The 13,895-nt window shown below is 48.2% G+C and overlaps 1 protein-coding gene across 1 annotated transcript in view; it reads right to left on the reverse strand.

Annotated features, from left to right (window-relative positions):
- Positions 1-13,895, reverse strand: part of LOC136632345 (cornifelin homolog) — a 29,858-nt gene that overhangs the window by 12,186 nt on the left and 3,777 nt on the right. Inside the window, exon 3 of the mRNA XM_066607150.1 lies at positions 3,537-3,673. Coding sequence (XP_066463247.1) covers positions 3,537-3,673 — 137 coding nt within the window. The remainder of the gene's footprint in view (positions 1-3,536; positions 3,674-13,895) is intronic.

A 13,895-nucleotide genomic window follows, 5' to 3' on the forward strand; every position in this document is an offset into this window, starting at 1 on the left:
ATGATATATATATAAACTTGTTGGTTGATAAAATTACTCAAATGACAATAATGGGTGACTTCAACATGCCTGATGTAGATTGGAGTATCCCTACTGCATTGACGAGTAGGAGCAGGAATTTGATAGATGCACTTAAAGAAGCATCTCCTATAACAGCTTGTTAAGTCATCAACCAGAGAAGATAACATTCTAGATTTAGTATTTACTAATAGGGATTTGGTGTCTGAGGTTAAGGTGGAAGAAAATTTAGGTTCTGGTAACCACCAATGTTTATGGTTTTACATAAGAACAGACTTTGCGTAATCCTTCACTACAACCAATGTATTACATTTTAGAAAAACTAATTTCAAGGATTATGGGCGAGTTTAAAAAAAATTCAGGGTGGAATAGGACAATTGGAGTGTATGTCTAGTGGACATTATTAAAAATAGCCATCCTAAAGGCAACTAAACTTTGTCAAACTAGAAAAAGGAAAAGTGAACCACTATAGTTCACTATAGTAATATGGTAACAGAAAAAATGTCTGCCTGTAGGAGGTTTAAAGAAACTGGAAGTGTAACTGATAGAGAATGGTATAAAATTGTACAGAAAGAGGCAAAACATTATTAATTCTGCTAAAGCCCAAAAGAAGGAAGAAATGGCCAAATCCATCACGGGGGGGGGGGGGGGGGGGATAAAACCTTTTTCAGGTACATTACAGACAGAAGAAAAACTGTGGAATTACAAAAATTAAAAATGGGGATAATAACTATATTAAGGGAGATAATACTATTTCTAACCATATGAATAGCTACTTTTGTTCAGTATTTTCAGAAACTGGTTTTCAGAGTGATAATATGTTTAGGCCTGGTAGTACCTCTGGTTGTAAGGGCTCAGTTCTAGTGTTTTGGGAGGGTGATGTTGTAAGTGAACTTACACTTTTAAAGTTGAATAATGCGATGGATCTAAATGGCAACCACCCCAGAGTTCTTAAAAAACTCCAATATGTAATTTCTGCACCTCCAACTAAGGCCCCATGTCCATGGGCAGAATTTAATTGCGGAATCTCCACGGACGATCCGCAGTCCAGTAGCCCATAGAGAAACATGGGCGTTCACAGCTGAATTAAAGCATGCAGATCTGTTTTGTAGACCTTTTTGAAGCCATCCAATCCGCGGGCCATCCACAATTGACATTGTGGACAAGCCACGGACTCTGCGGGAAAGCAGGAGTTTTGAAAAGAAAAACTCCTACTGCGCATGTGTGTCGGCGTGCCTGCACATATCCACAGTGAAGAAGATAAAAAAACAGCAGAAGACCCCGTCGGGTAATCGGTGTCCTCGGCCACAGGAAGGGTCAGATTTCAATGCGCCCTTCCCGAATACGGAATCCAATCCCCCCATGGACAAAAGGCCTTATTTGTTTTCTCAGTGCCTTTTACAGCTAATGTTCCTGAAGATTAGGGAATTGCCAGAGTTGTACCCATCCCTTTTACAGATAAGGGTTGAGTGTTTGCTTATAACACAAAAATGTACAATAGGGTTGATATTCCTGGTGGTGTATTGAACATGGAAAAATATTTAGCTTTATGGAATAAATGGTCAAAACAAAGGTAACTGGAGTTCAGTGTTAATCCTCAGAGTATCCTATATCGGGTCTTCTGTTTTATTTGGACTCTAGAAGAGAAAGATTTAGGGGGTTCTGCTTTCTGACTACCTCAAATTGAGTCCACAGTGCAGTCAGGCAGCAAAGAAAGCAAGTGGTCTGCTTGACTGCATAACTAGAGGCATGACCAGTAGAAAGATGAAGATTGTGATCCCACTGTATAGAGCTCTAGTGAGAGCACATCTGAAATAATACTGTGCTCAGTTCCGGTGATATCATCTACAGAAAAACATTGACAAAATAGAGTCCAAAGATGGGCTACAAAAATGGTGGAAGGTCTCAAAAATAAAACTTATCAGAAAAGACTTGAATAACTTAATTTTTAAAGAGTGGAGGAAAGTAGGAAAGGGGGGGGCATGATCAAAACATTTTAAAAACTGTTAAAAAAGTTAAAGTTATAAATACGTTTCAGGAGGGAAGTGCTTAGTTTAGAAAACTGAACACTAGAACAAGGGGGCACAATCTGAGATTACTTGGGGGAAAAATCTCAGCAATGTCAGAAAGAGTAGTAGATGCTTGGAAAAAACATCCAGCAGACGTGTTTGGAATAACAACAATAAATGAATTCAAGCTGCCTGGGATGAGCCTAGATCTGTCCTAAGAGGGAACTAGGAAGGAAATAATATAAGGGCTGACAGGATGGAACTTTTTTTGCTGTCAAAGTTATGTTTCTAAAAAGTGATCAAAAAGTCGCATGTACCCCAAAATAGTATCAATAAAAACTACAACTCCTCCTGCAAAAAAACAAGACATCACATAACTCCATAGGTGGAAAAATACAAAAGCTATGGGTCTTGGAATGCGGCAATGCAAATTCAATTTTCATTGTATAAAAATAGTAAAGCATCTAAAAAAAACTACATAAATTTAGTATCACTGCAATCCTATTGACCTGCAGTACGAAGGTAGAAGGTTATTTATGCCACACAATGAATGCTGTAAAGTTAAAAAAAAAAAAAACATTGTAAAATTGCTGGGGTTTTTTTTGCTACACCTGCCTCCCAAAAAGCGGATTAAAAAGTGATCAAAAAGCCACCTGTGGTCAATCGAAAATGGTAGTAGTAAAAATACAGGTCATCTCGCAAAAAATACGTCCTTATACAACTCTGTTGATGAAAAACTATTACTGTTCCAGGTCTTGTAATGCTGCGACTGAGAAACTATTTTATTTTTTAAGTATTTTTAGTGTGTGAAAGTAGTAAGACGCAAAAAACTATATAAACTTGGTATCACCGTTATCCTGCTGATCCAGATAATAAGATTGTCACTTTTTTTATCGCACGTTGAATGCCAATTAAAATAAACCCAAAAAGCAGTGGTTAAATTTGTATTTTTTTTACATCCCTCCAAAAAAGATTAATAAGTTTTACAACACATTACATGTTCCCCAAAGTGGTGTAATAAAAAAAATACAACTTGTCCCACTTAAAAAACAAGATTTCACATAACTATGTCAAGCAAAAAATAAAGTTTTTTTTTTTTTAAATAGCTTGGTCATGAAGGTGCAAAATCGGCTAGTCACTAAGGGGTTAAAGGATTTGGCACACAAAAAGGCAGATTACATGTTGACATGTTGCAGATTTTGCTCCGGGATGTGCTGCGGAATTCACTATTACTTTGGAAAGGTTGAAATCCAGAGTGAAAATCCACAGCATAAATTGACATAATTCAGATTTAAAATCTGCATAACAAGTCATTAAAAAAAAAAGTACGTTGAGGAGAATTTGTAAAATATTATCCACTTTTCTGCTGTTGAAAAATTTTTTTTTTCACCTGTGATTCCGCCATAAAAATTCCAAAACCTGTCCACCACATTTGACCGTACCCTTAAGACTTGGATCGATCCCACAGATATGACAGCCACTTAAGATACTTTTCTAAATAAAACTTACCGGGATGCCATATCTTTCCCTGATGCCTGTCCGCAGGGCAACCAAAGTACCTGGTAGGCATAGCAAGCAGCAGCACTCTCCAAACTCTTTGGCCACTCTACTTCCCAGAATGCCAGGAATAAATGTCCCACAAAGACCTAAACAAAAGGAACAACCGAATGGGTTAAATACGATATATGTGACTGCTTATAGCAGAATATAAGATATATGAGGCATCGCGTTTGTTGAGAACTCCCAACTACATCTTGGGCTTCTTGGAACAAACAGCGAGTTCATATTTTAGTAATGTTCGTATTGTTTCAATGCCTCTTGAAACATTTAACAATAGGAATACGCAGAGGCGTAACTTGAAGCTCCCGGGCCCCGATGCAAAACTTGCAATAGGGCCTTCAACTATAATGCTTTATTCATAGTACTGGGCTCCTTATATGGAGAGGAGAGACCTTATGGGCCCCCTAAGGCTCCAGGGACCGGGTGCAACCGCATCCCCTGCATCCTCTATAGTTACGCCCCTGGGAATATTTAGTTGTGCTCCAAAGATGACATATGGCAGAAGAAGCCTTATATACACGTCTCCTCTTGTAAATGTGGTGATGTACGTAAGTATGTAATAATAATCTTTGTGTCAGGACAGTGTCCGGGATATGGGGGTCCCTGAGATATCCCGCAACCCCTGTCCCTGCCTACTTGCCCCCCTGGGCTAACCCCCAGGGCGACAACTGGGCGGCGGTCCCTACCCTCACTAGGGAAGCGGGACACGGGAAGACAAACAGACACTGAAGACAAACAAACGGTAGAATGGTCAGACAATCCGGGTCGGCAACAGGAGGGTACGCAGTACAGAGGGGAAGGCAAAAACGTAGTCAAGGTCCAAAAAGCAGAGGTCAGGAAAGCCGGGGTAACAAGAGCAGTCAAAATAAACGCGGGTGCAGCTGGAGAACCAAACTAACACTGGCAAGGGCTGGAAGGAAAACACACTTTTAAATGCTGTCAGAGCGCCAGCCCCAGCAGCTGATTGGGGCGGGGGTGCCTGACAGCAGCAGGGCAATCAAGGAGGTGCTGGGGACACGCCCCCAGCCTTGCAGAACAGACCGTTACCAGGGAAGCCAGCTAGGTAGTCAAGTAACTTAGAGAAGCACCTGCTGCCTCCCTAGCAACCCGGCGATGACCAGTTTTACAGCTTCCCGGGGAGATTACTAGAACCGGGGCTCCCCTGCGCCGCACTCCTGTAACCCGGGTGGCATGACTGGTGGTGCAGGCACGGCGGCCGCTAGAATTGCTGGTTCTGACAGTACCCCCCCTTCTACGGGGGGACACCGGACCCCCATGGCCAGGAGCGGACTTGAGCGGGAAAGCCCTATGGAATGATCGGACTAGGCGTGGCGCATGAACATCCCTGGCAGGGACCCACGTCCTATCCTCAGGACCAAATCCTCTCCAGTGGACAAGGTACTGCAGCACACCTCTAACCTGTCGGGCGTCATCAAGCCTTTCTACTTCATACTCCAGTTCCCCCTGTACCAAAGAAGGAGGGGGCGGGTTCTGGGTGGGTAGAACTGGAGTCACGTACTTTTTAAGCAAGCTTTTATGAAAAACCTTGTGGACCTTCCAGGAGTCAGGAAGTGACAACTTATATGACACCGGGTTGATAACCTGCGAAACAGTAAATAGGCCAATGAACCGAGGAGCAAGTTTCAGGGAGGGAACCTTAAGTCTCAGATTCTTGGATGACCATAAAACTTGCTCCCCGACCACAAACGGTGCCGAGATAGTACATCTTTTCTTAGAGTATTTACGCAGTTTCTCTTGGGAACCCTGAAGGTTCTTACGAACCTGGGCCCAAACTGTGCACAGTTCTTCAGAGGATATGTCAGCGGCCGGATTGTTCGAGAAAAAAGGAGTAGACAGCGAGAAACGGGGATGGAACCCATAGTTACAGAAAAATGGTGACAGTTGGAAAGACGAGTTAATATGGTTGTTAATAGCAAATTCGGCGAGAGGTAAGTAGTTAGCCCACTGAAACTGGTTATCAGAGACAAAAAGTTGCAGGTACTGGATAAGTTCTTGATTCATCCGTTCCGTTTGTCCATTACTCTCGGGATGGAAGGCGGAGGAAAAAGACAAATTAACATTTAGGTTTTTACAGAAAGATCGCCAGAAGCGAGCGACGAACTGTACCCCTCTATCTGACTCAATATCCTCGGGGATCCCATGTAGCCGAACAATCTCCTTTATGAACATTTCAGACAGAAGTTTGGCATTAGGCAACTTACAAAGCGGAACGAAATGTGACATTTTAGAGAAACGGTCAACTATGACCCAAATGACCGTATTCCCCAGCGAGGATGGCAGATCAGTAATAAAATCCATTGGCAAATGGGACCATGGCCTGGATGGAATGGGCAAGGGAAGAAGAGGACCCTCAGGACGTCTCCTGAGATTCTTCCCCCTTGCGCAAACCGGGCATGCGGACACAAATAACCGTACATCCCTGGCCATATGCGGCCACCAATAGAGTCTGGATACTAACTCTGGAGTACCCCTGATACCGGGGTGTCCTGCTAGGACTGAAGCATGTGTCTTCTCTAACACTTTCAGTCTCAGTGACAACGGAACAAAAAGTTTGCCTTCCGGAAGGGCTTCAGGGGCGGATTTTTGAGCGGCGTGTATGAGAGGTGAAAGGTCGGAGGAGACAGCAGCGAGGACCACCCCAGGGGAGAGAATACGCTCTCTCTCTGGAACCATAACATTATAAATTCAGCCCTTGGGAAGTTTGGCCCCAGGAATCAAATCAATTTTACAGTCCCATTCTCTATGAGGGGGCAGGGCTTCAGATAATTGCTTGGAGAACACGTCCAAGAAGAGGTAATCTGGTAGGGGAACCCCCTCGCAGGTGGAGATACCCACCTCCACCGGACATAGGTGGTTGGCACAGCGGGGAACCCACTTTACCAGTTCCAATGTGTCCCAATTTACTACCGGATTGTGCTCCCGAAGCCAGGGGAGACCTAGGACGACGTCCACAGACAAATCTCGCATCACCAGAAATGTGCAGGTTTCAACATGTAGGGCTCCTATAGTAAACCTTACCTCAGAGGTAACCAGTTTAACTACCCCTGCCTGCAATGGAGTGGAGTCTACTCCTGAAACAAAAATCGCAGTCTCTAAGTGTATCAAAACCCTGGACAGTTGAGCAACGAAATTAAAATTAACAAAATTTGCAGCAGCCCCAGAATCAACAAAGGCTTGCCCAGTACGGTGGAAAGAATGGAATTCTAGGGTGCAGGGCAATAACATCTTGGACAACACAGGGAGTACCTTGGCTCCTAGATAGTCCTCCCGACAACTGCCTAGGAGCGGACGTTTTTCCTGCCGTGGCTTCTTAGCGCAGGTTGCAATGCGGTGACCCGGCTCCCCACAGTAGAAGCAGAGATTCTTCTTTAGGCGATATTCCCGTCGCTGGTTGGGGTTCATGGCTCCCAGCTCCATTGGCTCGGTGGTGGGAGGTGAAAAAGTCGGGTCCGTAAAAGAAGTGGGCGTGGGGAGTGGAGTGGTCCGAGCGGCATGTCTGGCCCTCAAACGTCGGTCGGCCCGAATAGCCAGCGACATGGCTTGCTCCAGGGTTCTTGGCTCCTGGTGGGCCACGAGTAGGTCCTTAAGGCCCTCAGACAGACCGGCCAAAAATAAGTCTTTTAAGGCGGCATCATTCCACCTGGAATCTGTACAATGTTGGCGGAATTCGGAACAGTAGTCCTCCGCCATCTTGCAACCCTGGCGCAGGGCCAGAAGCTTGGAGACTGCGTAGCCGGCCCGGTCGGGTTCGTCATAAAATTGGCCCAAGGCGGAAAAAAAGGCGTCAAAGGGATAGTTGGGCGGGAGAGCGAGCTGGTAACGAGAAGGCCCAATTTTGGGGCTCTCCCCTCAGGCGGGTAATTACAATTCCCACTTTCTGGTACTCAGTACCAGAGGAGTGGGGTCGGAGATCAAAGTAGAGCTTGCAGCTCTCTCTAAATGCAAAAAACTGATCCCTCTCTCCGGAGAAGCAATCCGGAAGCGTGGCTCGAGGTTCTGACATCACTCCTGGAGCGGAAGGGGGCTGCATGGGACCTGCAGCCGCCACTTGTTCCTGTAGCTGCAAGCGGGCGGTTAGGTCCTGGGCAAGTTTCGTAAGGACATGGACCTGGTTTGCTAAGGCCGCCACGGCCTCCATTGAGGGGTTCAAAGTTGCCGGGCGGATACAAGGGTCTGACTTTCCTTCGGCCAGTGTTACTGTCAGGACAGTGTCCGGGATATGGGGGTCCCTGAGATATCCCGCAACCCCTGTCCCTGCCTACTTGCCTCCCTGGGCTAACCCCCAGGGCGACAACTGGGCGGCGGTCCCTACCCTCACTAGGAAAGCGGGACACGGGAAGACAAACAGACACTGAAGACAAACAAACGGTAGAATGGTCAGACAATCCGGGTCGGCAACAGGAGGGTACGCAGTACAGAGGGGAAGGCAAAACGTAGTCAAGGTCCAAAAAGCAGAGGTCAGGAAAGCCGGGGTAACAAGAGCAGTCAAAATAAACGCGGGTGCAGCTGGAGAACCAAACTAACACTGGCAAAGGCTGGAAGGAAAACACACACTTTTAAATGCTGTCAGAGCTCCCGCCCTAGCAGCTGATTGGGGCGGGGGTGCCTGACAGCAGCAGGGCAATCAAGGAGGTGCTGGGGACACGCCCCCAGCCTTGCAGAACAGACCGTTACCAGGGAAGCCAGCTAGGTAGTCAAGTAACTTAGAGAAGCACCTGCTGCCTCCCTAGCAACCCGGCGATGACCAGTTTTACAGCTTCCCGGGGAGATTACTAGAACCGGGGCTCCCCTGCGCCGCACTCCTGTAACCCGGGTGGCATGACTGGTGGTGCAGGCACGGCGGCCGCTAGAATTGCTGGTTCTGACAGTACCCCCCCTTCTACGGGGGGACACCGGACCCCCATGGCCAGGAGCGGACTTGAGCGGGAAAGCCCTATGGAATGATCGGACTAGGCGTGGCGCATGAACATCCCTGGCAGGGACCCACGTCCTATCCTCAGGACCAAATCCTCTCCAGTGGACAAGGTACTGCAGCACACCTCTAACCTGTCGGGCGTCATCAAGCCTTTCTACTTCATACTCCAGTTCCCCCTGTACCAAAGAAGGAGGGGGCGGGTTCTGGGTGGGTAGAACTGGAGTCACGTACTTTTTAAGCAAGCTTTTATGAAAAACCTTGTGGACCTTCCAGGAGTCAGGAAGTGACAACTTATATGACACCGGGTTGATAACCTGCGAAACAGTAAATAGGCCAATGAACCGAGGAGCAAGTTTCAGGGAGGGAACCTTAAGTCTCAGATTCTTGGATGACCATAAAACTTGCTCCCCGACCACAAACGGTGCCGAGATAGTACATCTTTTCTTAGAGTATTTACGCAGTTTCTCTTGGGAACCCTGAAGGTTCTTACGAACCTGGGCCCAAACTGTGCACAGTTCTTCAGAGGATATGTCAGCGGCCGGATTGTTCGAGAAAAAAGGAGTAGACAGCGAGAAACGGGGATGGAACCCATAGTTACAGAAAAATGGTGACAGTTGGAAAGACGAGTTAATATGGTTGTTAATAGCAAATTCGGCGAGAGGTAAGTAGTTAGCCCACTGAAACTGGTTATCAGAGACAAAAAGTTGCAGGTACTGGATAAGTTCTTGATTCATCCGTTCCGTTTGTCCATTACTCTCGGGATGGAAGGCGGAGGAAAAAGACAAATTAACATTTAGGTTTTTACAGAAAGATCGCCAGAAGCGAGCGACGAACTGTACCCCTCTATCTGACTCAATATCCTCGGGGATCCCATGTAGCCGAACAATCTCCTTTATGAACATTTCAGACAGAAGTTTGGCATTAGGCAACTTACAAAGCGGAACGAAATGTGACATTTTAGAGAAACGGTCAACTATGACCCAAATGACCGTATTCCCCAGCGAGGATGGCAGATCAGTAATAAAATCCATTGGCAAATGGGACCATGGCCTGGATGGAATGGGCAAGGGAAGAAGAGGACCCTCAGGACGTCTCCTGAGATTCTTCCCCCTTGCGCAAACCGGGCATGCGGACACAAATAACCGTACATCCCTGGCCATATGCGGCCACCAATAGAGTCTGGATACTAACTCTGGAGTACCCCTGATACCGGGGTGTCCTGCTAGGACTGAAGCATGTGTCTTCTCTAACACTTTCAGTCTCAGTGACAACGGAACAAAAAGTTTGCCTTCCGGAAGGGCTTCAGGGGCGGATTTTTGAGCGGCGTGTATGAGAGGTGAAAGGTCGGAGGAGACAGCAGCGAGGACCACCCCAGGGGAGAGAATACGCTCTCTCTCTGGAACCATAACATTATAAATTCAGCCCTTGGGAAGTTTGGCCCCAGGAATCAAATCAATTTTACAGTCCCATTCTCTATGAGGGGGCAGGGCTTCAGATAATTGCTTGGAGAACACGTCCAAGAAGAGGTAATCTGGTAGGGGAACCCCCTCGCAGGTGGAGATACCCACCTCCACCGGACATAGGTGGTTGGCACAGCGGGGACCCCACTTTACCAGTTCCAATGTGTCCCAATTTACTACCGGATTGTGCTCCCGAAGCCAGGGGAGACCTAGGACGACGTCCACAGACAAATCTCGCATCACCAGAAATGTGCAGGTTTCAACATGTAGGGCTCCTATAGTAAACCTTACCTCAGAGGTAACCAGTTTAACTACCCCTGCCTGCAATGGAGTGGAGTCTACTCCTGAAACAAAAATCGCAGTCTCTAAGTGTATCAAAACCCTGGACAGTTGAGCAACGAAATTAAAATTAACAAAATTTGCAGCAGCCCCAGAATCAACAAAGGCTTGCCCAGTACGGTGGAAAGAATGGAATTCTAGGGTGCAGGGCAATAACATCTTGGACAACACAGGGAGTACCTTGGCTCCTAGATAGTCCTCCCGACAACTGCCTAGGAGCGGACGTTTTTCCTGCCGTGGCTTCTTAGCGCAGGTTGCAATGCGGTGACCCGGCTCCCCACAGTAGAAGCAGAGATTCTTCTTTAGGCGATATTCCCGTCGCTGGTTGGGGTTCATGGCTCCCAGCTCCATTGGCTCGGTGGTGGGAGGTGAAAAAGTCGGGTCCGTAAAAGAAGTGGGCGTGGGGAGTGGAGTGGTCCGAGCGGCATGTCTGGCCCTCAAACGTCGGTCGGCCCGAATAGCCAGCGACATGGCTTGCTCCAGGGTTCTTGGCTCCTGGTGGGCCACGAGTAGGTCCTTAAGGCCCTCAGACAGACCGGCCAAAAATAAGTCTTTTAAGGCGGCATCATTCCACCTGGAATCTGTACAATGTTGGCGGAATTCGGAACAGTAGTCCTCCGCCATCTTGCAACCCTGGCGCAGGGCCAGAAGCTTGGAGACTGCGTAGCCGGCCCGGTCGGGTTCGTCATAAAATTGGCCCAAGGCGGAAAAAAAGGCGTCAAAGGGATAGTTGGGCGGGAGAGCGAGCTGGTAACGAGAAGGCCCAATTTTGGGGCTCTCCCCTCAGGCGGGTAATTACAATTCCCACTTTCTGGTACTCAGTACCAGAGGAGTGGGGTCGGAGATCAAAGTAGAGCTTGCAGCTCTCTCTAAATGCAAAAAACTGATCCCTCTCTCCGGAGAAGCAATCCGGAAGCGTGGCTCGAGGTTCTGACATCGCTCCTGGAGCGGAAGGGGGCTGCATGGGACCTGCAGCCGCCACTTGTTCCTGTAGCTGCAAGCGGGCGGTTAGGTCCTGGGCAAGTTTCGTAAGGACATGGACCTGGTTTGCTAAGGCCGCCACGGCCTCCATTGAGGGGTTCAAAGTTGCCGGGCGGATACAAGGGTCTGACTTTCCTTCGGCCAGTGTTACTGTCAGGACAGTGTCCGGGATATGGGGGTCCCTGAGATATCCCGCAACCCCTGTCCCTGCCTACTTGCCTCCCTGGGCTAACCCCCAGGGCGACAACTGGGCGGCGGTCCCTACCCTCACTAGGAAAGCGGGACACGGGAAGACAAACAGACACTGAAGACAAACAAACGGTAGAATGGTCAGACAATCCGGGTCGGCAACAGGAGGGTACGCAGTACAGAGGGGAAGGCAAAACGTAGTCAAGGTCCAAAAAGCAGAGGTCAGGAAAGCCGGGGTAACAAGAGCAGTCAAAATAAACGCGGGTGCAGCTGGAGAACCAAACTAACACTGGCAAAGGCTGGAAGGAAAACACACACTTTTAAATGCTGTCAGAGCTCCCGCCCTAGCAGCTGATTGGGGCGGGGGTGCCTGACAGCAGCAGGGCAATCAAGGAGGTGCTGGGGACACGCCCCCAGCCTTGCAGAACAGACCGTTACCAGGGAAGCCAGCTAGGTAGTCAAGTAACTTAGAGAAGCACCTGCTGCCTCCCTAGCAACCCGGCGATGACCAGTTTTACAGCTTCCCGGGGAGATTACTAGAACCGGGGCTCCCCTGCGCCGCACTCCTGTAACCCGGGTGGCATGACTGGTGGTGCAGGCACGGCGGCCGCTAGAATTGCTGGTTCTGACAGTACCCCCCCTTCTACGGGGGGACACCGGACCCCCATGGCCAGGAGCGGACTTGAGCGGGAAAGCCCTATGGAATGATCGGACTAGGCGTGGCGCATGAACATCCCTGGCAGGGACCCACGTCCTATCCTCAGGACCAAATCCTCTCCAGTGGACAAGGTACTGCAGCACACCTCTAACCTGTCGGGCGTCATCAAGCCTTTCTACTTCATACTCCAGTTCCCCCTGTACCAAAGAAGGAGGGGGCGGGTTCTGGGTGGGTAGAACTGGAGTCACGTACTTTTTAAGCAAGCTTTTATGAAAAACCTTGTGGACCTTCCAGGAGTCAGGAAGTGACAACTTATATGACACCGGGTTGATAACCTGCGAAACAGTAAATAGGCCAATGAACCGAGGAGCAAGTTTCAGGGAGGGAACCTTAAGTCTCAGATTCTTGGATGACCATAAAACTTGCTCCCCGACCACAAACGGTGCCGAGATAGTACATCTTTTCTTAGAGTATTTACGCAGTTTCTCTTGGGAACCCTGAAGGTTCTTACGAACCTGGGCCCAAACTGTGCACAGTTCTTCAGAGGATATGTCAGCGGCCGGATTGTTCGAGAAAAAAGGAGTAGACAGCGAGAAACGGGGATGGAACCCATAGTTACAGAAAAATGGTGACAGTTGGAAAGACGAGTTAATATGGTTGTTAATAGCAAATTCGGCGAGAGGTAAGTAGTTAGCCCACTGAAACTGGTTATCAGAGACAAAAAGTTGCAGGTACTGGATAAGTTCTTGATTCATCCGTTCCGTTTGTCCATTACTCTCGGGATGGAAGGCGGAGGAAAAAGACAAATTAACATTTAGGTTTTTACAGAAAGATCGCCAGAAGCGAGCGACGAACTGTACCCCTCTATCTGACTCAATATCCTCGGGGATCCCATGTAGCCGAACAATCTCCTTTATGAACATTTCAGACAGAAGTTTGGCATTAGGCAACTTACAAAGCGGAACGAAATGTGACATTTTAGAGAAACGGTCAACTATGACCCAAATGACCGTATTCCCCAGCGAGGATGGCAGATCAGTAATAAAATCCATTGGCAAATGGGACCATGGCCTGGATGGAATGGGCAAGGGAAGAAGAGGACCCTCAGGACGTCTCCTGAGATTCTTCCCCCTTGCGCAAACCGGGCATGCGGACACAAATAACCGTACATCCCTGGCCATATGCGGCCACCAATAGAGTCTGGATACTAACTCTGGAGTACCCCTGATACCGGGGTGTCCTGCTAGGACTGAAGCATGTGTCTTCTCTAACACTTTCAGTCTCAGTGACAACGGAACAAAAAGTTTGCCTTCCGGAAGGGCTTCAGGGGCGGATTTTTGAGCGGCGTGTATGAGAGGTGAAAGGTCGGAGGAGACAGCAGCGAGGACCACCCCAGGGGAGAGAATACGCTCTCTCTCTGGAACCATAACATTATAAATTCAGCCCTTGGGAAGTTTGGCCCCAGGAATCAAATCAATTTTACAGTCCCATTCTCTATGAGGGGGCAGGGCTTCAGATAATTGCTTGGAGAACACGTCCAAGAAGAGGTAATCTGGTAGGGGAACCCCCTCGCAGGTGGAGATACCCACCTCCACCGGACATAGGTGGTTGGCACAGCGGGGACCCCACTTTACCAGTTCCAATGTGTCCCAATTTACTACCGGATTGTGCTCCCGAAGCCAGGGGAGACCTAGGACGACGTCCACAGACAAATCTCGCATCACCAGAAATGTGCAGGTTTCAAC

The sequence above is a fragment of the Eleutherodactylus coqui genome, chromosome 6, assembly GCF_035609145.1.
Source record: "Eleutherodactylus coqui strain aEleCoq1 chromosome 6, aEleCoq1.hap1, whole genome shotgun sequence".
Lineage (NCBI taxonomy): Eukaryota > Metazoa > Chordata > Amphibia > Anura > Eleutherodactylidae > Eleutherodactylus > Eleutherodactylus coqui.